The sequence below is a fragment of the Anolis carolinensis genome, chromosome 3 (genome assembly GCF_035594765.1).
Source record: "Anolis carolinensis isolate JA03-04 chromosome 3, rAnoCar3.1.pri, whole genome shotgun sequence".
Lineage (NCBI taxonomy): Eukaryota > Metazoa > Chordata > Lepidosauria > Squamata > Dactyloidae > Anolis > Anolis carolinensis.
The window spans coordinates 198,170,383-198,197,908 of NC_085843.1; the positions used below are offsets into that span (position 1 = coordinate 198,170,383).

At 39.3% G+C, this 27,526-nt stretch overlaps 1 protein-coding gene across 1 annotated transcript in view; it reads left to right on the top strand.

Moving 5' to 3' along the window:
* dock1 (dedicator of cytokinesis 1) overlaps positions 1–27,526 on the top strand; it is a 557,290-nt gene that overhangs the window by 156,771 nt on the left and 372,993 nt on the right. The window contains exons 25-27 of the mRNA XM_062976064.1: positions 5,924–6,030; positions 18,615–18,742; positions 22,252–22,347. Coding sequence (XP_062832134.1) covers positions 5,924–6,030; positions 18,615–18,742; positions 22,252–22,347 — 331 coding nt within the window. The remainder of the gene's footprint in view (positions 1–5,923; positions 6,031–18,614; positions 18,743–22,251; positions 22,348–27,526) is intronic.

Sequence of the window (27,526 nt, forward strand, 5' to 3'; positions counted from 1 at the left end):
CAACATTCAAGTCTCGGCGATTCACCTTCCCGGGATCCAGAACAATTTAGCGGATGCCCTCAGCAGAATGACGACCTCCTCCCACGAGTGGATGCTCGATCCCGAGACTCTTCTTTCTCTTTTTCACAAATGGGGCTTTCCCACTCTGGACCTCTTCGCTTCTCCCCAGAACGCACAGTTGCCTCGGTACGGGGCGAGACTTCCCCCGTCCTCCTTTCCAGGCTGCCTGGGGGACGCCTTCCTTCTGGACTGGTCAGCGGAACCGATCTACCTCTTTCCGCCTTTCCCTCTCATACCAAAGGTCCTACAGAAACTCCGGTCGATACCGACGTCGGCGATCCTGATAGCCCCAGCATGGCCTCGCCAACCTTGGTTCCCGGCTCTTCTTCATCTCTCCAGAGCGACCTTCGTCACCCTGCCTCTCCTCCCGCACCTCTTGTCCAGGGAGAACGGCCAGATCCTGCACCCGGATCTCCCCTCTCTACATCTCACTGCTTGGAGAATTCTCGCCTGACCTCCCTCCCGCAGAACCTGCAGGAGGTCCTCCGCGCAGCTCACAAGCCGGCTACAACCAGATCTTACACTTATAAAGTTTCTCGCTTCCGCTCCTTTCTTCGCTCCCGAGGAATTGTTGCCTTCCCAACCTCGGTACCGATAGTGCTAGACTTTCTTATGTCTCTGGCAGACCAAAAACTTTCTCTTGCTTCTATGAAATCTTACTTGGCCGCCCTATCCTGGTGTTTCCAACAACATGGTAGACCGTCGTTGTTCTCTGATCACCTTGTCAAAACCTTCTTAAAAGGATACAATAACATCTGCCCCCCGTCTCAGCCTCCTACTCCGGGGTGGAACCTCGAGCTCGTGCTTTCCCAGCTCACTACCTCCCCTTTCGAGCCTTTGGCCTCGACCGACCTACGTCTCCTTTCTTGGAAAGTTGCCTTCCTGGTGGCCATAACTTCAGCGCGCAGACCCTCGGAACTGGCAGCCCTTCGGGTTGATGAACCTTACCTCTGTTTTCATCATGACCGTGCCGTTCTCCGCCCGGACATCACCTTCCTTCCTAAGGTGGTCTCAGCTTTTCACCTTAACCAGGACATTGTCCTCCCCGCCTTCTTTCCAGACCCCTCGTCTCCCCTTGAACGGAGACTGCACCTCCTTGATGTGCGCAGGGCACTCCTTTTCTATCGGGACCGTACTAAAGACATTCGAAAGACCCCAAAACTTTTTGTGGCCCATGCTCCAGATAAACTGGGCAATCCTATTTCTTCACAGAGACTGTCTCATTAGATTGCTCAGGCTATTGAATTGGCCTACGAACTGGCCAAACGCCCACCCCCTCCGTCGGTCCGCCCGCGTTCGACGAGAGGCCTCTCCACGTCGACTGCCTTCCTAAGGGGCATCCCCCTGGACTCTATTTGCAGGGCAGCGATCTGGTCCAACCCACTTACGTTTGTGTCTCACTATAGGGTAGACCAGAAAACCTTAAAGGATTCAGCCTTTGCTAGGGCAGTTTTGTCATCCTGCTTGTCCTGAAAGGCTCCTTCATATATTCCTATTTTGTGGATGTTTTTTCATGCCATCCTTTTGTCAATTTCCTGTTCAGTACATGTTTGCACTGTTATCTCTGACAAATTGTGCCTTATTTGCCACTGCCTTCCTCCTTTGGAGAATGATGCGCCTTACTTGCACATGTTTTCTTAAATTGTTTATATCATGCCTTACCGGGTTGCTCTCGGTGTTATGCGTGTGTTCATGCAATACTTCAATGGGTCCTTCGGACCATGTTATTGATGTTTAATAAACATATGTTTGGACATTATCTCGTTGTCAGGGTTTGCTTAGCCCGCCTCCGAGACCTAAGCTTGCTAGTCTCCATTAGTGTGCATTCACAGAGTACACGAAGAAAAAGGACAGGTTGCTTACCTGTAACCATGTTTCTTCGAGTGTACTCTGTGAATTCACACAAGCCCGCCCTTCCTTCCCCTCTGGCAAACCCTCTTCCTTCCTCGTTGCCTTAGCGGCGTAGGAACTGGGGAGCGGGCGCCGAGGGCTGCCTTATATGCCCTCCGGGGACGGAGGGGCGTGGCTACCGCCAAAATTTAAACTTCAGCTTGGGAAGAGTTTCCGTTGGAACCTGCGCAGGCGCAGCCTCTCCATTAGTGTGAATTCACAGAGTACACTCGAAGAAACATGGTTACAGGTAAGCAACCTGTCCTTTTCAGAGAATGTTGACTTTCCTTTTTTTGTCGAAGTCTCAAACATTAAACATAAATCAGACACCATACTTACTCTTATTTACACACAACCTCAAGGGAAGATGCACTCTTATGATGAAGTATCACAAATGGCAGAATTGTTGCATACTTAAGTAACCCGCTGCTGTTGATTGTGTAATTATAATATCCCTTCCATTTCTTTGATGGCAAGGTTCCTGGAATTTCTTCTTTCAGTGTGCATTGCCACTTCTTTTTTCTGTTATCTTTATGCTTCCTGACCATTACTGATTTGTAATTAAGATTAATTTAATATTGTCTGATCATTCTTCTGGTAACTTTCTATATGTCTTGCTTCCCAATTCTAGATAATATCCCAATATTTTTGTTTACTTACTTTCTGTTCAGCAAGTTAATCCCACAAGTTCTTCCATGTGCTCATTCAGTCATGGGCATTACTAAATGCCACCCACTGATCACAAGCAAATTATTTTGTGTTCGTTGCTACCTTCCCACAAAAGAACACTATTTATATTTGCTGATCAGAACCATGCATTTGATTCCAATTCTCTTATGTGTTTTACTTTAAAATGTACTAGTGAGTGACAGGTGGTCATTTTTGGAAGCTTTTTTGAATCATGGTCCATATTGCAGTATAGTCTTTAGACATCTTTTCACCCAGCACCATACCAGAGTCAATTAGTCCTAACTACAGCAGTTTATTAAGAAAAGCATGTACAAAACGAATTTCCCAAAAAGCAATAGAAAAGGAGCTATAAAATAGCAATAGTCCATATACAAAAGAACAGTAGTCCAAAATAGCAGTGTACATGCAATCAAGGAAGTCAAGATCACAGGCATAATCCATAAGTATGGAAACAGGAACTTTTTCCAAGGCAAAACTCTTTCAGGAACATAGGCAAACACAGGAGACTTGAATCATGATCTTGAGAACTGAAACAGGACCCATGAGCTTGAGAGCTGAAACAGGAACATAGGCAAACACAGGAGACTTGAATCATGAGCTTGAGAGCTGAAATAGGAACCTGGCTCTACGGCAACGTTGTTTGCTCTGGAGATACCAAGTAAACATAATTTAATTTAAGACCAGGCCCGACAAGAAGGCATGAGATTATGCTTCACACACCTGGGTTTGAAGGACTTCTCACAGTCTTTCTGTATGCCTAATTAATCTATCCTTCACTCCCTCCTTGCGGAGACTTAATCTGATATTACGGGGAAACTCCCAATTGGCTGAAGGTCGATTCCCAAGAGAAATATTATTTTATTGTATGACACAGCAAACAAGATAGATATGCTGGATTTCGTATCACAGAATCACAAGTCGAACACCTCCCAAGTGTCTAGGACTGTGTGATGTATTTTCGAATGATGGGCAGATCCCAGTAGGGTGGCCTTTTGCAGTTGGCAATTCGTAATCTTGTCAATGTCTATTGTTTCCAAATGCTGGCTGAGATCTTTGGGCACGGCACCCAATGTGCCAATCACCACTGGGACCACCTTCACTGGTTTCTGCCAGAGTCTTTGAATTATTATTACTATTATTAATTTATTTATATACCGCCCTATCTCCCAAAAGGGATTCAGGGCAGTTTCCAACAATAATACAACAACATGCAGCACATAACAGTATAAAAACACATTATTACATAAAATAAAACCTTTGCACTAAAAATAAATAATAATACAACAGCTTCCAATCGGGGGACGAGGATCAATAATCCCATAAGTTAACATGGTCCATAATCAGGAATAGATGAGACTGTGCAGCATATTTCGGGGCCATAAGTTGGTGACATAACCAGAATGGATTTATTCAAACACCTGCTGGAACCACCAGGTTTTGAGCTCCTTACGGAAGGTATGCAGAGTAGGGGCCGGCCTGGACTTTTCCCTAGTTGCTAAGGAACAAACATTGGAATGAAAACCTCTGTCTCATTTTCAACTACCTGCACTTCTCTCTGATCTGAAACCTGCAATTTACCCTGATCACACACAGACTCCTCAGTTGGAAACCCATTATCCCCCTCGTACTCTGAGAAGTCCACAGCATCTTGCTGCTGAGCCTCAACAGTCCAGCTTTTTAAAGATTTGCTATAGAATCTTCATCCTAGTAATACCCAGAGGTCCTCATACAAGGGAAGCAGACCTTCTTGCTGGAATGAGTAGAAAGTATGTTTTGAATACATTTAATTTTTTTTTAAAAAAACAATCTTTATTCATCTTTTGAACAATATGAAATTTAATTCTTTTTAACCTTTATAATTTAATGTTTTAGTGGTATCCTCTAGAATGATTGAAAACTACCTTAATTCCCATTTTGGGACAAAGGCGGGATATAAATTTAATAAATAAAGAAATAATTGCTAAAGCAATTTGGAAACAAGAATGCAAGGTATATCAGAAAAGGGGACTAGAAGAAAATGTAGTGATGGCTGACTTTGAGAAAACAAATAGAGAACAATAGCCAATGGGATGCTCTGTTCTGCAGTCTCAGTCCTAATGGGGCACTTAAATGGAAATACTTAGTCAAACACCTGTATATAGCACAGAAGAATGTAGTATTCATATCAACAGAGTACAATGAGAGAAATATGTGAGAGGAGAATGAGATGGTGATGAACTCTGGAGGGAGCTCATTAGGAAGGACATGATACAACATGTACTTAGATCCTAACTGCTTCCAGTTTGTTTTCTTAAGGCATGCTGGCATTGCTCCCTCAAATCCCAGTGCATCTACTTTACAATTCCAGTATGCTGAAGGGATTAAATTATCCTTTTGTAATTTGGTGGGTTGGTATTATACTCAATGTGAACAAGCAAGATATAATTATTTCAACATTTTTTTAATTGCTTAACTATAGTTGAACATGAATTCTGTGCAGGCTGTCTAATTAGGATAGGTGCAAAAAAGGGAATGATCTTTCTCTCCTCTTTGGTCTGCATAGAAACCGGATAGGCTTTTTGGTAGAGAAGAAGTCCCTTGCTCTGTGCCAGGATAGGGCCCTTCCAAACAGGCCCTATATCCCAGGATCTGATCCCAGGTTTTCTGCTTTAAACTGAATTATATGAGTCTGCACTGCCAGATAATCTGGAATAAACAGAAAACCTGGGATCAGATCCTGGGATATAGGGCCTGTTTGGAAGGGTCCATAGAAGTGCCATTCTCCCCACCCAAAGGATATGTATGTATAAATGAAAATATGTTTGCAGATTAATGACTAGATATCTCAGCAAGTGAGCCTTAGCAAAAAATTACATTTATGTTTCTCCCATATAAACAGATCTAGCATTGCAGTAAGTTAAGGAACTGTCTTACTGGAATAAATCAATGTATAAATTCAGGCATATGTGAAACATTCAGCTTTTAGGCTAAGTAAACAAGTTAAGGAACTGTCTTACTGGAATAAATCAATGTATAAATTCAGAGATACGTGAAACATTCAGTTTTAAGCTAAGTAAGCAATGTGAAAAGAAATAATATCCTTGGTGATTTGAACTGAATCTTGTGCGTCAGAATTATAAGAGATTACAATACGTTTTTAAATTGCTTTCTGCAAACTCCCATGGATTCTTGAATTTACATCCCCAAAACTTTTAATGGAAACTGCCAGCTACATTCTTGTCACATATATGTGTAAATACAATATTAATCTTTTTCCTTTTGTTTCTTCTTCTTTTTTTGCTAGCAAATTGTTTACAGATTTTATATTGAATGTGCCAATGGGCCGCCTCACAATTCAGAAGCTATACTGTTTGATTGAAATAGTTCATAGTGACCTTTTCACACAGCACGGTAAGGAAAAAAAACCCCAAGAATCTCTAAAGAAACATCAAATTGTCACATTGTTCGTTTTCTGTCAGTCTTTTGTCAGTGTCAGCTATGCCTCTCTGCTGAATTTGTAGAGGTGAAGGATCAGTCCATTGTGAACCAAATGGGTTTAGACTTGTACATCAGGGATTATACACAGGCAACTCTCTGTATCCATGGATGCTGCATCTATGGATTCAAGCATCCACTACCGGAAAATATTTTTTTACAAAATTCCAAAATCCTTGATTTTGCCATTTTATATAAGGGATGTCATTTTACTGTGCTATTGTATATAATGGGACGTAAGTATCCATGAATTTTGGTATTCAAGAGTGACCTGGAATTAAGCCCCAGTGGATACCAAGGACCCATTCTATAAGTTCAGCTCACATGTATTATCAAAGCATCGTTTCTGTTGTTCTTAGATTCAGTGTTCTTTCTTGCTTTCTTCCATCATTTTTTCACACTCCCAATTCCTTACCTTTCTTTTGTCCAAACTGGAAATTTAACTCAAAAATGAAAACTATAGTTTGAATATGCTATGTAAGTCTGGAATGGTTCTCATACTCAGGTTTTCACTGACCAAAATTTGACAAGTTCAGACCTTGCTAAAGGGTTGGACAAAAAAAAAACACTTAGTAACTCAAGGATAAAATCTGTCTTACTTGCTGCTAGCTGGATGCCACTATTATAACGGGTCAGTAAGCAAATATGGCTGGAGTTCTCTCTCATCCTCAGCTAGCTACATTTCAGTAGTTGAAGCAATAGGAACATATTTCTGAACTGCCTATTATCCAGCACCTAGTACCCCCTCTTGACTCATAACACTGAGTCGGGAGGAATTGATTAGTTAGGTCCAAGAGGTGCCAAGTTTTTCCTTACTAGAGGGAGTCTTCTATCTGTCAAGGAAGCAGTGTTTGTGAGTTACTTGAAAATATTTACAATCTGGCTTCCTACTTGATATACTAGGTGGCTGACAGAACATGAAAAATGCTAAAAATTAAAATAAGATAATTGTATTCATAACATATATTCAATTTGCTTACAAAAATGAAATAAATAAATAAAGAAAGAAAAAGAAAGAAAGAAAGAAAGAAAGAAAGAAAGAAAGAAAGAAAGAAAGAAAGAAGGGTATTACATCAACTACTGGAAGCCCATCTCTAGGGACTTTCCTCTCCCTGAAGTATCCATTCCAGTTTATCATTAGAAGAGCTATCATTTAACTTTAAGAACTAGTAGTTGAGTTTGCTTTTATGGTATGCGGCTATGCATTTTATTTTGCATTCAAATGGACACTGGATAACGTTCCCATGCTCCTTATTCACTTCTCTGGTTATTTGTTGTAGTGGATTAAGATATTTTCAGTGGTGGTTCTGAGTTTTAGAAGCCGAGACAGGGAATGATCTCTGGGCTTATCCCACCTCCTGTGCCACTCCATTTAGCCTGCACCATGGCCTGTCATGGCAGCTCACTGCTGGAGGGCCACAGAACAATTGGACCTTCTTCTAGTAGTATCCTAGATGGCTAAGTGTAGTGTGGTAGTTCCATGTTGAGAACAATGCAACAGCTTGCCATTCACCAGCCCTTGGATTTCATATGAAATGAGGAACGAAATGTAGAAGCATCAATCTGCATCCTCATAGAAGTGACATGATTTACATCCTCTGGGGTCCTCCAGAGGCTTTAGTAGATGGTTTAATCATTTTCCCTATGGGGCATAACTAGACACATCTCAGCCCTTTTCCTACTCTTCACATGGTACAAAATAGCCATCGGGAGAGTTCAGCAGCTCTATAGCACATTGGCCCTAGGGGAGGGGTGGTGGTGGAAAGGATAAAAGGAATATCAACCATTATATCAACTAGAAAAAGATATACACAGTGAAAGAGAAAGCTGTTAATCCTTGCCCAGCACAGAGAATAAAGATGTAATTGGATTGGATATTAACTGGAAAGATGGAAACATTATTTGAAGTCAGAATATCTGTATGGGAGAAAAAAAGCTGAGAGAGACAAAGCAAGGGAGTTGTTGTTCTCACTTTGGATATAGCATGTAACACTCAACAGATTTCACTAGTGCAAATTCATATATTCACAACAATCACATAGGTAAAGGTTTTCCCCTGACATTAAGTCTAGTTGTGTCTGACTCTGGGGATTGGTGCTCATCTCTATTTCTAAGCCTAAGAACAGGCGTTGTCCATAGACATCTCCAAGGTCATGTGGCCAGCATGACTGCATGGAGCGCCATTACCTTCCCACTGGAGTGGTACCTATTGATCTCACATTTGCATGTTTCAAACTGCTAGATTGGCAGAAGCTGGGGCTAACAGCAGGAGCTCACCCCACTCCCCAGATTTGAATCGCCGACCTTTCAGTCAGCAAGTTCATTAGCTCAGCAGTTTAACCCGCTGCACTGCTGGGGGCTCCCAACAATCAAATATCACATCAAAAAGGTTACCTCTCCCTTTTGTAAAATATGCCCAAAAACTAATACATAATCAGATGAGACTGTCATATCTGACATGATAAATAACTTTCCTTCTCCACTTCTGTAGTTCTTCCTTGTAAGTCTACTGTTTAGCAGCTTAACGTTATGAGGTGTCACATTCAGCATTTGCAGTAACCTGTAACATTGGGAACAAGAATGTTCTTACTGTGTGATTGTGTAAATATTGTTTCTTGAGTTTGTGTCAGCAACCCTAAATGACCAAATGTGGGTAATCGAAGCCTTTATCAGACTAATTTGGGCAATTGCATAAAAAGTCAAACGTGAGCCAAGTCCTAAAAGCTTTGTAAATTGTTATTTGCTTGTTTGTTGTGAACTTTGCTTAAAGGCAAAGTCACATATTTAAAAAATGAATCAAGTGAAGCTTGTGACTGGAAAATAAGCTCGGACTATGATAAATAGGTTTCCTTATTCTTCCTTGCTATTTAATTCTGAATTACAGGGTGCTTTTCCATTGTTAACCCCCCCCCCCTCTTTCTCTGTGTGTGTCTTATATATACATACACTAACAGAAAAAAAGTTTGGATGTCATTATTTTTAGGTATCCAGTAAATGGCTTGGTTAATATTTCACCATTGCAAAAACTTATTTCTCAATTGTTTTTGGAGTATATGTTTGAGTTCAAGGTAAATCCAAATTGAAAATATTTCAATAGGGATTAGAGATTCATGGTAGAACTGTTCTCTGATTATTGTATTTTCTTTTATGATAATTCAGACCTAGATTGGTGATGTGAGAAATTGTCTCGCTTATACAGCAATGAGAGGGAAAGTACCTTCACTTGGAAAAAACTCAAGGTGAATGCATGGTCACTTGTCAGGAAATTCATTCTGGAACATTTGGTTTAAACTGAGTTGTTAGATCCAAAGGTCTTAGTGTAATACTTAACTGTGCATAACCAACACTCTCTTCTAACAACCTAAAAGATGGCTTTATACATGGACTTCACCAGATGGTCAACACCAAAATCAGATTGACTACATCTTTTGCAGCCAAGGGTGGCGGACATCCATCCAGTTGGTGAAAACAAGGCCTGGAGCTGACTGTAGTTCAGATCACAAACTTCTTATTGCACAATTTAGAATCAGACTAAAGAGATTAGGGAAAACACAGAGATCAGTTAGATATGATATCACAAATATTCCTAGTGAATATGCAGTGGAGATGAAGAATAGATTTAAGGAACCAGATTTAATAAATAGAGTCTCGGAAGAACTATGGACAGCAACATTGTTCAGGAGGCAGCAGCAAAGTACGTCCCAAAGAACAAGAAAACCAAGAAGGCAAGATGGTTGTCTGCTGAGACACTGGAAGTAGCCTAAGAAAGAAGGAAAGCAAAAAGGAAGCAGTGATGGGGAGATATGCCCAATTAAAGGCACAATTCCAGAGGTTAGACAGAAGAAATAAGGAACTATTTTTAAATAAGCAATTCATGGAAGTGGAAGACGACAATAAAATAGGAAGGATAAGAGACCTCTTCCAGAAAAATTAGAAACACTGGAGGTAAATTTTAGGCGAAAATGGGCATGATCAAAAACAAAGATGGCAAGGACCTAACAGAAGCTAAAGAGATCAAGAGAAGGTGGCAAGACTATACAGAAGATCTGTATTGAAAGGATAATAATATTAAGGATAGCTTTGACGGTGTGGTGAGTGAATTAAAACCTGAGGAGCGAGGTTGAATGGGCCTTAAGAAGCATGGCTAATTACAAGGCAGCACGAGACGACAGAATCCCAGCTGAACTGTTTAAAATCTTGAAAGATGATGCTGTCAAGATGATGCATGCCATATGCCAGCAAATATGGAAAACACAAGAATGGCCACCAAATTGAAAAAAAAAACAACTTATATCCCCATACCAAAAAAGGGAAACACTAAAGAATGCTCAAACTTTCATATAGCAGCACTTATTTCACATGCCAGCAAGGTAGACTCCAGCAATACATGGAACAAGAGTTGCCAGATGTACAAGCTGGGTTTAGAAAAGGCAGAGGAATGAGAGACCAAATTTCCAATATCTGCTGGATAATGGAGGAAGATAGGGAGTTTCAGAAATCAGAAAAGGAATCTGTATAACAACCAAGTAGCAACAGTAAGAACAGACCATGAAACAACAGACTGGTTCAAGATCAGGAAAGGAGTACGGGAGGGCTGTATACTCTCATCCTACCTATTCAACTTGTATGTAGAACACATCATGCGACGTGCGAGGCTTGATGAATCCAAGGCTGGAGTTAAAAATGCTGGAAGAAACATTTAACAACCTCAGATATTCAGATGACACCACTTTGATGGCTGAAAGCGAAGGGGAGCTGAGGAGCCGTATAATCAAGATAAACACAGAAAGGGCAGAAGCTGGGTTGCAGTTAAACATAAAAAAACCAAGATGATGGTGGGGACTTCCGGTGAGCGTTCATGGCGACGGACATGCTTCCCCAGGGCTCTGGGAGAAGCGCCCGAGGTTGCACCCAGAGCGAGCCTTAGGCTGCCCCTCGCCTCGCGGATTGAAGCGGGCGAGGTTGCCAAGTCAGTTAGCGTCCCGACGACCCCAAAAATCGTCCGTCCCTCAAGGGCGGATGATCGAGAGGGTCCGGGAGTCTGACGAAGCATAATCGCCATAATTCATGGTCCAGAATCGATATGATCTGGACATCTAAAAGTTTAGAACCTAAAGTAGATGAGATAAAAATCTTAACACGAGATCTTTCAGATCACTGCCCATTGATTATGAATATAAATTATAAAAAGAAACCGGTAAGTTGGAGATTGGATAATAATTTAATTAAACAGGAAACTGACATTAAAAAAATTAAAAGGATGACTATGGAATACTTTCAATTTAATGATAACCAAGAGACAAGTCCACAAACAACCTGGGATGCCTATAAAGCAGTAGCTAGGGGCCATTTTATTCAGCAGAAAGCACGAAAAAATAGAATTAAATATCAAAAACTACAAGACATACAAAAAGAAATGGAAGCAGAGGAATTACAATTAAAAAAAAACCCAAGTGATGGAAAGATTATGAAAAAATTAAAAATATTACACAAACAGAAAAGCAACTTAGAATTGGAGCACTTAGCTAACCAACTGAAATGGACAAAACAGAACGCATTTGAGAACGCAAATAAACCAGGGAGATGGTTGGCCAGAATGATAAGAAAAAAGAAAAATAAACAACAAATCACAAAAATAGAATCACAAGGGAAATTGATATACATAGATGATAAGATAAGAGACATCTTTGAAAGTTTTTATAGCAATCTATATAAAAAAGATAATATAGATTTAGATTTAATTGGCAAATATTTAAGTAAGCTAAAATTGCAAAAAATTACAGAAGAACAAAGATTAATTTTAAATAAAGAAATTACAGAAAACAAAATAAAAATGGCTATCAAAAATTTAGACGCCAATAAATCCCCAGGCCCTGATGGATTCACGGCGGGCTTCTATAAATTACAATTAGATGAAATAATTCAATACTTGAAAAAGGTAATGAATGAAGCCCTAACAAAAAAAAATCATTCCAGAGATGTGGAAAAAAGCGGAAATTATTTTAATACATAAAGAAGGATCAGATCCAAATAAGGTATCAAATTACCGCCCCATCTCATTACTTAATACCGATTATAAAATTTTCACAAAAGTGCTGGCTAATAGATTTACCGAATTTCTAAAAGAATGGATTTCAGATGACCAAACTGGATTCCTTCCCAATCGCAGTACAAAGAACAACGTCAGATTAATAATAGATTCGATAGAATATTTCGATGTAAATCATCAAAAGGAGGTGGGCTTTTTAGCAGTGGATGCTGAAAAAGCCTTTGATAACGTCAATTGGAACTTTTTTAAACTACTATTAAAGGAAATAGACATAGGAAATCAATTTCAAAATGGAATCAACGCAATATATCATCAGCAAAACGCTAGAATTAGAGTAAACAATCAATTAACTAAAGAATTTGAAATAACTAAAGGAACGAGACAAGGCTGTCCCCTGTCTCCGCTAATTTTTATCTTTTCATTGGAGATTATGTTAAACTCAATTCAAAAAGATGAAAATTTAAAGGGGATTAAATTGGACAAACAAGAAATAAAGATTAGAGCATTTGCTGATGATGTAATTTGTGTAATTGAAAACCCAAAAGAAACGATAAAAGATTGGTTAAAAAAAATAGAGGATTTTGGATATCTGGCAGGTTTCAAATTAAACAAAAAGAAAACAGTAATCCTTACTAAAAATATGTCTATGAGAAGCCAGAGGGAATTAAAGGAGAAATCGGGTTTGGAAATAGTAAAAAATATGAAATATTTAGGGATCTGGATAGCTAGTAAAAACAACCAACTATTAGATCTGAATTACGGGGCACAATGGAAGGAAATAAAAAAAGATTTAGGAAATTGGGCAAATCTAAATATTTCACTTATGGGGAGAATTGCGGTTATTAAAATGAATGTCTTGCCTAAATTGTTATATCTGTTCAGGAACATCCCAATTATTAGAGGTATTCAAAGATTGGAACAAAGAACTGTCAAAATTTATTTGGAAAAATAAAAAGCCCCGAATAAAATTTAGCACGATGATCACCCCTCAAATGAGAGGAGGTTTCGGACTGCCTGATTTACAACTCTACCATGAGGCGTGTGCTCTGGAATGGGTAATCAACTGGGTTAAATTGGAAAATAAAAAATTACTGACAATTGAAGGATTCAATCTGCGATGGGGTTGGCATGGTTACCTATGCCACGATAAAATGAAAATTGATAAAAATTTTGGAAACCATTTTGTGAGGTCATCCTTGATTAAAATATGGGCAAAATATAGAAGATATTTATATGAGAAAACTCCACTATGGCTTTCCTCTTTAGAGGCTAACCAACGTAGATTATTGGGCTGGAACAATTGGCCAACATATAAAGAAATCTTAAAAAAATCAAATTCAATATCTGGAATAGTAGGTATCAAAGAAATAGAGGAAATTAAAAAAAAATACAAGAATATATCCTGGTTCCAATACCACCAAATAAAGGAAAGTTATAACAGAGATAAAGAAACGGGTTTCAATTTGGATAACAATTTTTGGGACAATATACTTCAGAAAAACAAGAAATTGGTAACGATTCTATATAACAAATTAATAGAATGGAATACAGAATCCGTAATAGTCAAGGAATCAATGTTAAAATGGTCTAGGAATATAGGCAGACCCATCACAATGGATGAATGGGAAAATATTTGGAATAAAAAAATAAAATATTGCTATTCAATTGACTTGAAAGAAAATTGGCTAAAAACTATCCATAGATGGTATCTAACCCCCAAAAAACTGGGATTAATGTATCGAAACAGAGACAAAAGATGTTGGAGGTGTAAAGAACAAATTGGGTCATATTTCCACATATGGTGGAATTTTAAAAATATTAAAAATTATTGGAAATCAATCCACTTAGAATGTAAAAAAATGCTAAAAATTAATTTAGAATGTAAACCTGAATATTTTTTATTAGGGTTACTTGAAATGCAAGAGCAGGATCCATTAGACTCCTTAAAAGAAAAAGAAAATAAGATAAAAATCTTTACATATGCAGTAACAGCCGCAAGAATGGTAGTAGCAAAAAACTGGAAGAACCCAGAGAGCCCCACGGTAACAATGTGGTTGGAAAAATTACTAGACATTAAAAATATGGATAAATTAACCTATCTGACAAGAAGAAGCACAGGGAAACCAATGAAACAAACGGACTGGTCTGAATTGGAAATTTACCTACAAGAAGAAATGAAAGGAAAATGAAGCACGAGAATAGAAGGAAGAAAGACGAGTGGAAGTCCATCCCCTCCATCTAATCAACCCCTCCCCCCACTGTAGATAGGGTATCAATCCGGGAGTCGAATGTCGGCCCCCATTCCTATTCTTCCCCGAACATTCCCCTGTCCCTTCCCAATCCAGAACCCCTCTCTGGCCCACTAGAGAGTTCACCTTTTTGCCTCCTCATCCCCCCAAATACAGGATAGGGCTACCCATTTCACCACCCATTACCCCCTCCCTTACCCACTTACCTCGACCTTCCCACTCCAACCTTTCCTTTAGATAGGACAATGTATTAATGGAAAAATTTTTCTTTTAATAAAGATTACATTTCAAAAAAAAAAAAACCAAGATGATGGCAACCAGATTGATTGATAACTGGCAAATAGAGGGAGAAAACATGAAGGCAGTGACAGACTTTATATTTCTAGGCACAAAGATTACTGCAGATGCAGACTGCAGCCAGAAAAACCAGAAGGCGTTTACATCTTAGGAGGAGAGCAATGATCAGTCTTGATAAAATATTGAAGAGTAGAGATATCACACTGGCAATGAAGGTCCACATAGTTAAAGCAATGGTATTCCCCGTAGTAACCTATGGATGCGAGAGCTGGATCATTAGGAAGGCTGAGCGAAGGAAGATAGATGCATTTGAATTGTGGTGTTGGAAGAAAATTCCGAGAGTGCCTTGGACCGCAAGAAGATCAAACCAGTTCATACTCCAGGAAATAAAGCCCGACTGCTCACTGGAGGGAAGGATATTAGAGGCAAAGATGAAGTTCTTTGGCCACATAATGAGAAGGCAGGAAAAAATTGGAGAAGAGAATGATGCTGGGGAAAATTGAATGAAAAAGGAAGAGGGGCCGACCAAGGGCAAGATGGATGGATGGTATCCTTGAAGTGACTGGCTTGACCTTGAAGGAAGTAGGGGAGGCGACGGCCGACAGGGAGCTCTGCCGTGGACTGGTCCATGAGGTCACAAAGAGTCGGAAACGACTATGCGACTGAGCAGCAGCAGCCAACAGGGAGCTCTGGCGTGGGCTAGTCCATGAGGTCACAAAGAGTCGGAAGCAACTGAATGAATAAACAACAATACTTGACACTAAATAAAAAATAAAAATTGAAAGTGCTTGAAAAGAAGTACAGGCTTCATCTGATATACTCTGTATTTTGTATGCATTATTCCCTTACTAGCACATTGTGTATCCCTAAAATCAACTTTCATCATTTCAAGGAAACAGTATAATTCTCACAGCACATGGTGGCTCAGAACTAATTCAAACACACACACAAGACCATCAAATAAATACACACACACACACACACACACACACACACACACACACACACACACAGAGGGAAATCTCTACTTTAAAGTGTCCCAACTTAAGAACATTTTGAGTTTAGAGTTGTTGCTCAGCCTGGGATTTGCTTTGACATAAGAACACTATTTTGATTTAAGAGCTGGTGTCAGGTGGAGCACTAGAGCCAGAGTACAGTGCTTCTCGGCTTCAGGGGAGGAGCCTCTGTGCCTTGTTCTCTTGTCCACTTTGGGAGATTGCTGTCTGCTTTGCTCTTGTCCGCTTTGAGGAACTATGGGTTAGTTGATTTTGTGTGGTTTTATTCCTGGTATGTTTGGCTTCATGAAGAGAGAGAGGGGGAAAGAGCAAGAGAGGGAGGAAGGCTGGAATGAGTACAGTATGAAGAAAATGATGCTTCTGTCTCTTCACTTTGTGCTTTATACTTCCTTGCCACAACTTTATGTTTCTATCATGTTAAAGTTGATCTTTCTTTTTTATTGTTCCACATGAATGTGCATGTATACATTATTTGTTATTTGTAAAGTACATTTGCTTATTTAAAAACATACACAAATTGGGAGGGCTCAGGAGGTGGAACAGATCAATAAGAGTGGTTTGAGTTAAGAGCTCAGTCATGGAACTAATTACACTCTTAACTCAAGGTGTCATCGTATATCGAGAGATAAAGTGGTCCTCAGAGCTGCTCTATGACATATTGGTACTGGAAGTCAGGTAACTTAATGGTGTTACGTTGCATTCACGATTTCAGCTAACCATGGTCCAGATACAGGGCCTTAGTGCATTAAAAGAATGAGCAAGCATCATCAGCATATCAAGTCTTACCAGCATATCACCAGTTGTTAAACACTGGATAAGGAGATGCCCTGAACAGGCCACTAAAGATATACTCAAAATGGGTTGGTGTTAAGTATTTATAGAGGCAAGCATTGCAGAGCTGTAGCTTCTTTCAGTGGTGAACTGGAAAACATTGGGCTTCTCTTACAGTTACCTGAAATCTTAATGCTGACCAGGTTTTAGAAGGGTAGTCATCACATAGGTTAAAAAAGTATCAGGGAAGCTCTTGAGTGTCCTATTTTTATAATAAATGATTAATTATGCGTAAAGCTTAGCAGATTCATGGGGGTTTGTACTGTAATGAAAAAACATGTGCGACAAAACTGCTTGTCAGAAAAAGACTGTAGAACATAAGCTGTTTATATGAGCTCTTGCTGTTTTAATTGTCATTAAATGTGTTAATCTATTTTAGCACTCCCCGATGGCAGATAGGGCATTCAGCGTCATTCATTGGTTTATGAATATTACAAGGCCAGCCAAATATTAGATTCCCTCAGAATCTGATGTTGATAAAGTCTTTTAAATATACAGATTCATTTGTATATTTGCATTTTCCATTAACGTGTTAATGTTGGTATTTGTGTTGGGCTGAAATGGTTTTGCTTTAGCTAATAATGCCCTACAGAGCATCTGTTTTAAAAAGATTAATACTTTATTCTTGCACACATTCACCTGACATTAATCATTGTGGGTTAGCGCTGGGCAGTAGAGGATGAACAGATGTTGACGTATTGTTGCTTGCGATTATTGTCTCATGCTTATGAGCTATCTTCAGCCCCTGGGCTCTGAACAAGCGCATAATCTTTTAGGCAATAGATCTCTCTTCAAGGTTACTCATTAATCAGAGCTGGGGAAGTGTTCATGGCGCCTTTAATATTTGCTCTTCTACACCTTTTGCTTTCCACCATGCCTGGATAACCAAGAAAAGACAAAGATATTTGTTGGGACAAAAAGGGTTTTAAGCACATCATTACAACATCCCCAATTTTTTGAGCTGTTGCTCTACTACATGGATTCATTATAGCTTTTTTTTTCCTCTTTAAACATTGCAGCTGCAAGGAGCTGGTTTGAATATCATAAAATGTTGCGTATATATAAAAAGCATTTATAGCAGTGGTTCCGAACCTTTTTTTGACCAGGTACCACTTGACCAGGGACCACTCATTAAAACCAAAAGGGTTACGAATTGGTTTTTGGTCAACTTGAGATTTGGTTTAGTTATTTGGGGTGCCGATTCAGAAAATTACATTGGATGGACCACATCAGCTCTAGTTTCTGATACAGAACATATGTCATTCATAGTCGCCATCTACTCGTCTACAGAAAACCATATTCAACAATCTAGAGTTGATGTGGTCTATCCAATGCAATTTCTGAATCCGCACCCCATATAATCCCATGAACAGGCCTAAAAATGAAGACACCAAGGCGCCCGCACATCCAGACACCACATGGAACGGCTCCACTCGGGGAGGGAGGAGAACGAGAAGAAACAGCAGTCAGGAGGCTTGTCATGCCTTTTGTGGGTAGTTAGTTTCTCCCCTCCTGACATCCCCGTTGCCTCGGCACTATAAGAGGGTTTTGTGAGACCAATCGCTCTCATTGCAACGGTGTAGTAACTGCGAGTAGTATTTTAGTTCTTGTGGACCACTGGTAGTCCACGGACCATATGTTGTGAACTGATTTATAGCCACAACTTTTAGTGCCATTCAATGAAACATTTTATGAATTTTTCTCCAAATCATCGTTCTGAAACAGTTTTCCAGGTGACATTACCTAATTGGAAAGGTGGATGCATTTTTTGTTGTTGCACTAGTTTACACTGAGTTAAAATAGGTAGTTGTAGAAGTGTGATGTTGTACTGTTGCAGAGTTATGTTGCATCATAAAAATAATGAGTTCACAGGCTTATTTGGAAATGTGAAATGCTGCATAATACATATTCAATAAAAAACCACTTTACTAAAAAAAGAGTGACCATGTGATTTTTCTGTATCAGGCTTGACAGGCGTGCTTTCTGTTTGAATGTTTTAACATAGTTATGAAGGTTTTCAGGAATAAATGCCTGATTTTTTTTCCCTCCCATGTGCAGACTGTAGAGAGATCTTGTTGCCGATGATGACAGATCAGCTGAAGTATCATTTGGAAAGACAGGAAGACCTGGAAGCCTGTTGCCAGTTGCTCAGTAACATCCTGGAAGTACTTTACAGGAAAGATGTGGTTAGTAGCCAGGTTGACATTTTGAGTGTATTTGGAACTGCCATGAATATATATGAAGCCAAAGAGATGTTGAACACTTCTTTTAAGAAGCTGTGGCTCTGTTTTAAAAGGTAAAAGGCTGAAAGTTGCCGCTGTGGCATGCACTTAATGCGAAATATTGAATCCTTACCTTAGGTAATACATAGTTAGTAGCTGCCAGATGATTTGAAACTAACAGTGGGCTGCAAGTGCTGTATGTCTGTGGATTAATGTGATATCGTATATACTTGTGTATGAGTTGACCTTATATATAACTCGAGGACAGGTTTTGGAGCCAAAATTACAGATTTTGATATAACTTATGGATAAGTCTAGGGTCGTTCAGCAGAGAGGGGAAAAGTGCCAGCATAGCCTCAGAAAGCCAGTGGCCATGGAGGCTTCCACTGCCATTTTCCCACCCAGGCATTCAAAAAGACCAGAAAGTTCACAGTAGATAGAATAAATGACGTCAATGCATTTAGGTTTTTCCTGGAGGGAGAAAGCTGTCATCTTTTGCCACTCTGCTCAAAGATGGTTCCTTTTTCAGTGAGAGTTAAGGTGGAATACTTACACTAACCTGTGGATAAGTTGACCCAAGTTTTTGGGTTGATTTTTGACTAAAATATTTAGATTTAAACATGAGTATATACAGTAGTTTGTCAAAGAGTGAGTTACAGGCAATCTCTTTGCTACTGTACTTGGTAGGAGTGCAGTTCCCAATGAAGGTTAGGTGAGAGTTTTTCCTGGTTCTCTGGGAGTCCGTATCAGCTTCTCACTTTGAGCTGCTCATCTCACAGGTATACCCTTGAGCTATGACAGCTTGTCCCTACTTCTTTGCTCCCAGGCTTTATTAAGCCACTGACCGCTTGTCTCTGCCTCAGTTTAAATGGTGATTGGTTCTTGCCTCTCTCTAGACTGCCTGACACATTTACATTCCTCCAAGGAACAGAAAAAACAAGTAACTTGGCAGTGTGGACTCCTGCTTAGCTGCATATTCATGCTGCATTGCAAGTCAGATCATTAGCCCTTCACGGATACAGGCTTTTGAAAGGAAATTCTAATTGTGTTTGATCAGCAAATGGGCTTGTGTGAAATATTTGTGTGCATATTAATTTCAAGCATCATGGCTTCAGAGGTCTATCCACCCTTTGGGTTCAAAGTGAAAAAGAACAGTGTTGGCAAAATAAAACAAAATTAAACTTCTGAGCCACTAGCTTTGTTTTACATATGGGCAGATCCAGGAAGCTAGGTAGATTATATTCCTTATTTATTGAGGATTTAAATTTTATCTTCATATTACCTTTAAAAAAATGTCTAGCATTGGTATTGATTTAATTGGCTTGGTAAAAACAACAGATATAGCAGGACTGCAGTTAACTTTCAGTCTGAGGATCCTTGTTCTCTCTCACTGAAGGGTATTTCGTATTATTTATATCTCATTTTCTCTGTCCCTCTCGCTCACACACATATCTATGAATATGTGTGTGTGTGAAATGAAATAAATGGCTCCATTTGTGTGTTTATCTATAACTTAAATGATTCCTGCATAATACAGTATTTCTTTTCTTCCAAATTCCCACTATGACAATTTATCAGCCTGCATTCTTGTGCTTTTTTGGCTTGAGGTCTTATATGTACTCAAATGGCTTCCTATCCCTTAAGGATAACTAAGCAAGGAAACTCTTGCCACTATTTCCTTTCTAGCATTCAGAATATATGAGTTGCCTCTGATACTGTTTAACCTCAACGTATTCTAGTATTCCTGGCTAAATGTGGCCTTGATTAAATCCAATAGCAGGACTTAATATTTACAAAAAGGGAGAATTGGCTGAGGTGCTCCTTGGGGCACAAGCAATTATCTTGCACTTTCTGTACCTGCTGAGATGAGCAAAGTTGAAGTCCTTCTGCTTAGGAAGGTGTCGGGAGGCCTGCTGAGAAGACAGAGTAAGTTAGAGATGAGTTGGCTGGATTCTGAACTCATTTTCAATAGTGACAGAAATCCACTTTCCAAGAAATCCTTGGGAAACAGAAGAGGATATTTATTGGTGAAAGGTTTAATTATGAGGGGCAGGGAGCAAATACACAGTTAAAAGTAGTTGTGGCAGAGGGCAGGACAGCCAATTCACCCCTAATATTGGGAGAACATTTGTAGTGATGAAACCTCTTTTCTGATGCATTGGCTTCAATGTCAATTCTCAATTTTAGTAAGTTAATAAAATGTGTGGTTTGTGAACAGGAATTGCACAAAGAATCGAGGAGACTGTTGAATTTATTTAAAGTATTTTTAAAGTTACCAGAGTCCAGTCAGTCCAGTTTCTGGTTATGCCTTCCCAATTTCTAATTCCTTTCTTGAAAGTTTTCAATTTAGTGTTCTGGTCCCATATTTACTAAATATGTAAAAATCTAAACATAGGGAGTCTTTTCAAATGTTCATAGCAAATGATCTCCTTCCCCTATGCACGTAGTTGTCATAATGGCCTTGTTGGCAGATATTTTTGTAGCATATGATATTGCTGAGAGTCACACTCCCCATTTGCCATGGCATGTTCAGCTCCTTGCAAGGATTTTCTTGGACAAAACCCACATGATTCAAGATGAAAGTGACATCGTTCAGCTCTTTGCTTGACAGCAGTTGCTTGATGAATGGCGTTCAAAATGCTGCTGCTAGTGCGGTGGATGAAAATGAACTGCGAATATAGGCTCACATAGACATAAAGACATGTTTTCCTCTCAAAAGCTGCACAGCTCTAGGATTTTCTGTGTATGACTTGGCATGGATGCAAGATCTGTATATTTATGTTAAAGAGAACATGGAGATAAACATGTACGATATTGAAACCGAACACTGCAACTGTTGGTCTTAGGCATCTAAACTTGTCATTTACATTAAGCAAAGGATGTATCCACCCTGGTGGGTTTTATTTTGAGGAGTTGGTTATTTGCAAACTATTTGCTGCTTCCCATTGGTCACCGGGAGGAAATCAAACTCATAGAGGGACTGATTTGAACCATGCATGTGTTCCATTGCTCACCCACTCACTCACTCCTTGGGCCATCACTATAAGAGCAGCTGCAGGAGCCCCTTGCCCTCCCAACCACCATGGCTCTTTCCTTCATCTACCTCAGAAAGCCATGCATCTCCCTCCCATTCCTGCCCTGTTCCATCTCTTTCTGCCCACCGAAGCCAGTGGGTGAGTGAATGAGGGAACACACTTACCCTCCTTCCTTCTGTCTTGTCCCATCCCCTGCTCACTCAAACAAGTGAGAAAATGAATGCATGAGGGAGTGCAAGTGCAGCCGGGCCATCCTTCTCTCCAGTACAGGTTTTTTTCTGTGTGTGTTGTAAATACGTTTTGGGGGGACATAGGGCAATTCATTTTTGATTTTACTTCCGCAGGGGTACAAAATTCTTGCTATGATGACATCTTTATTTTTTTAAAATCTCATTAAATAAGTTTGTTTAGTTGCTTTGATTTCTCATTTGTTTTTAGGGGCCGACACAGCGGCATGTACAGGTCATTATGGAAAAATTACTGAGGACAGTAAACAGGACCGTCATATCAATGGGACGTGATTCAGAGCTCATAGTAAGTACCATTTGGCAAATTTCTGAAAATATTTGATTTTAACTTTTCTTCACAACAGCACATAACCCACTGAAAATCTCTCCTGTGGGATGCAGTACCAAACTTCTGGAGATGTTTGCTGTTATCTTGAGCAGCAAGTCCAGCTAATTTTATTAGGGCCTGTGGAACTGTTCCTATTCTGTTGTTCCCAAATGTATATAACTGAAGTCTTGGCCAGTAGAGAATAGAAGTAACTTTCAATCATGTTCCCCCATTGGTAATGTAGAAGTGAAGTAGAATTTCCTTTCTAAAATCGGAGTTAATAGACCAAGGTGTACTGCTGTTCTCTGTAAGAAATTGTGTTTTGTTACACTTGTTTTGGGGTCTTGGAAATCTCATGGCTGACACTTTCCTTTGAGATGTCTTCTGGCAGGCAAGCTTGTACCAGGCAACCCAGTTGCACATAGCATGCCTGCAGGCACTTTATTCCACCAATCTCACAGCCAGCTCAAAACAAGGGGAAAATACACAGCAAAAGTGATGCACAGACATTTCAGAACCATATAACAGAAAGAAAAGCCACCAATTTTATTTAAACAAACAATATCCATGTGGTGCTCCAGAGGATATAGAAAATGCTTCCATTTTTGCACTGTTCTGTTATTCACTGTTTTAGCTGTCTCTGTGCGGATGTTTACCAGATCCCATCTGAGCAATAATGAAATCTCCTTAGGCTCATTCCAGTTGTCAGATACATTGAAAATACACTCAGTTGCCTAATGATTTTCTAGGAGAGAAGATTTTGATTACCTGGCTTGTCCATACTTGATGTTAATTTTTTTTGTAATGGATATTAAGATATTTATCAGTGCCAATAAATGTTCATTAATACGTATCCAGCGTAGTTATGAATAGATGATAAAACTGTGCATAGGAATTTTTCATGAACAAATACGATTTACTCACGTCCGGTCAGAATGATTTTTCCAATTGGGTCAGGTCCTTAGCTGGCAATTCAGTGAAAAAAGGTAAAGGTAAAGGTTTTCACCTGACATAAAGTCTAGCCGTGTTCGACTCTGGGGGTTGGTGCTCATCTCCATTTCTAAGCTCAAGAGCCGGCAAAACACCAGGGCCTTTCAGCCAGTGCCTACATCTGAGCAGGCCCAGTGCTCGGCTGTAGGCCCTGCCTACCTGGCCTACGAGCGTCAAGCGCTGAAAATCAGCCGACCAAACAGCTACCGTTCCCCTTTCACTGCTTCTTTCGTATCGGAGAGGGTTGTAACATTCCATGCCATCTGAATGGACGGAACAGTACAGAACCACGAAATAAACAGATGAATCAGGATTCGGGCCCAACTCTAGTAGCTACAGCTTTGTTAAATCAAAGCCCATGGAAACAATAACCATCAATTTTCTTCACTAATTTGAATTGGCATAGAAATGGGAAGAACAATTCCATTTTACAAGTTGTGGATGGAGACATGGAGATAGTATGGACTGTTTCCAGCCCCTTCTGATATGAGCTATGGAGACCATTGCTGTTATGAAGAGGGTCTCATATTCCACATGTAGTCAGAATTTTACTTCTTAAATTCCAAGGTTTTAAAATATCATTGTCTGGGAAATTAGCAACTGGATTAGGGACAAATAATATTTAAGAAATATGGAGAACTTAATGTTTTCATTGTTGATTTGTTTTACTATTTTAGCCACCAATTTCATTGCATTACATCTTGTGAACAGCTATGGATATATATATATATTTTTTAAAAAAGAAAATAAACAAACAGGTGAATGGGAGACAATGTAATGCAATTCATATGCTTCGGTGAATTTGCATAGAATAGTTGGATTTAAATTGGGTTAAATTTTACAAATACTGTACATTATTTTAGAAAAAAATGCATTATTGCCACCTTATTTTATACATATTCAAATAGTCTTTGCCCCTAATATTTTTATTTCTCTATTAGCAAGTGGAGGAATTCTGTAACTTTGTTCTCATTTGGCCCCCTAAAAGGTAAAGGTTTCCCCTGACGTAACGTCCAGTCATGTCTGACTCTGGGGGTTGGTGCTCATCTCCATTTCTAAGCCGAAGAGCCGGCGTTGTCCGTAGACACCTCCAAGGTCATGTGGCCAGCATGACTGCATGGAGTGGTACCTATTGATCTACTCACATTGGCATGTTTTCAAACTGCTAGGTTGGCTGGAGCTGGAGCTAACAACGCTCCCGGGGTTTGAACCTGGGACCTTTCGGTCTCCATCTCAGTGCTCCTACCCTCCCACATATTTTTCCATTGCTCCAAAGACTGAACCATATTAATGTCTTTAGAAGCATCTGTTTCATAGTATTGTAATTTCATTTATTTTATTTACCATATTTATATCCTGCCTTTCTCAACCCCTGGGGGGACTCAAGGCGGCTTACAACTGGCGCTACATATTGCCTACAGCATACACATAAGAAGTAACATTAAAATTAAAATGAGCATAAATAAAAACATGTTTACATACAATCCAATGTTACGACACAGCATCCAAAAAGCAAGGTCTAATTTTGTTATTGATGTTCTTAATATGAAACTTTCTGAGTTCAGAAAAAATGTTGTACCCCACATTCTGAATTCTTTGTTATAGTCTCTTGTTTCTTTGGCTCTATAGCTTTTCACTGTTGACAAGATTAAAATTCAGTCTGTTTGGAAGTGTTGTAATTATTTTGTATGGATTTGTCCTTGTTTTTTTCCATTTCTGATGTAGTAGCATCCCCCTGCATTGCCATTTGTCAAGCTTGTTTATCTTCCTAGTTATTTATGTTCAGAGGTACAATATTTTATATGCTTAATTGTGGGAGATGAACTGTATGTTTCTACATGATACTTGGTGCAGTCTGATTCCATTAGTTGCTGTGTAATACTTGTGCTTCTAGCTCATGTGGCAGAACCACAAATGGATGAAAATTAGTCTGCTTTTTCTCATGTAATTGCTTAAATCTGACCAATCCCTGAATCAGTCTGTAGTTAACTGCACTTTGTGCAGTTGCTTAGGATTGGTGCAATTTTCATCTCTTGAGGATGTGGGCAGTACTTGAGATAAGGACGTCTAGCACATATATATTAGATCTTTGGCTGTGGTTACTTATTTATATGGCTAAGACTTGTGTATTGTTGATGCTTCTTCAGAACAGGGTTGTATATTTCATTTCCCGTGTTTCCCCAAAAATAAGACAGTATCTTATATTAATTTTTGCTCCCAAAGATGCACTAGGTCTTATTTTCAGGGGATATCTTATTTTTCCATGAAGAATTCATTTATTGTTGAACAAAAAAATGAACATTTATTATATAGTGTACAGTAGTTGTTATCACAAACCATCATAACCACACCAATTGTGAATCCCACCAAGAATTTCTTGTTACTACTGTTATTTCCATGTACATCAATCTATGGTACGTATATTTACCAATCCTGCAAGCTCTGGTGTTCTGTTTGGTGGGCATGCTTCCAAACAAAAACTTTGCTAGGTCTTACTTTCGGGGCAGGCCCTATATTTAGCAATTCAGGAAAACCTCTACCAGGTCTTATTTTCAGGGGATGTCTTATTTTTGGGGAAACAGGGTATAACAGGATGTTAGGTCATACATTCACTCTTTAGAATATCCTCATTACTAATTTTAGACCAATATTGAAGATATAGGTCTGTCCTAAGAAAGAAACAGAGACAACATATTGGTGAAAATGTCAATTATTTTGAAAAGTAGCTTCCTCCTTCAACCCCTTTCAGCCAGCATTTTAGTACTCTTTGTAGCACTTATATTAGGGACTATGATGGGATAATCAACATGGAGGTTCATGGACCAAGTTTCCCTGTTGACTTCCCAGTGGCTATTTTCATTGTAATTCCTCTCTTGCATAATTTTAAACACCTCCTTGGGTTTACTAAATCGCATTCCATTAAATTAACTTCAACCAAAACATGGCATTCAGTTAAGTCCAGCATCCATTAGGACATGACAAAATATCACAGCAGATTTTTTTTGGTGTCAAGAGTGACTTGAGAAACTGCAAGTCACTTCTGGTGTGAGAGAATTGGCCATCTGCAAGGATGTTGTCCAGGGGACGCCCAGATGTTTGATATTTTACCATCCTTGTGGGAGGCTTTTCTCATGTCCCTGCATGGGGAGCTCACAGAGGGAGCTCACCCACTCTCGCCGTATTCGAACTTCCGACATGTCGGTCAGCAGTCCTGCCGGCACAAGGGTTTAACCCATTGCACCATTGGGGGCCCCATCAGGGCAGATATTTGGGTTAAATAGTTATTTAATAATCAGATGCTTTTATAATATGCTGTTTCCCTGATGTGATACTGTCTGTTGTGTTGTGAAGATTTGATGAAGCCAGACATATAGTTGCTAGGGTTTTTTAAATAACAGCATTAAGATTTGCTGTGTAGGGGTTAACTTTTTGCATGGGCCTTTTCTCTGATGCCTGGATTCTACTAAATTATATTTGAAAGTTGGTGTTCTCTTGACTTTTATAACCAAGTACATTGTATTAAATATGCACACTGTGAACATGAGCATAGGCTTGAAAGCATTACATTTGAGCATAGTATAATTATTTAATGCATACTCAGAGTACCAAGAATTTTTAAAGGAGCACTTACCATTTAAGATTCAATGCAATTTTGGTCAGATGATTATGATGATTCACTTTTACAGTGTCAATGAAATCATAAGATTGTGTACTGCACAGACTTAATACAGTGTCTTAACGTCCTTCCAAAGGTATTTTTCTAGATCTTTTCTCCCGCCTTCCATCTCCCCATTTTCTGTTTCTTTTTGCATCGTGGATGACTGATTAGGATTGATACACAACAAGATGATTGTAAAAGAGTTACCAAAGAGCATCATAATTCTTGATTAATATGGTTTGCGCAGCCTTTGTACCTGAAGTCTTTATTTAACTCTTTCTAACCACTCAAGGAGTCTTTTATATGACTAGAAAGCAACAACATTGGTCTGATTGGCCATTCCAATTGGGAAAACTCCCCAGTTCAGTAGCGCTTACACTCAGAAAAATGTACATGTGATCTGACACATAGAATGCTCCATGAGCCTTTGACTTTGCAAGTATTTATTTACAGTATTGTGGCCAATGCATGAATAAGAATGTGCATTTTTGGAAAGAAATGCAAGATTGA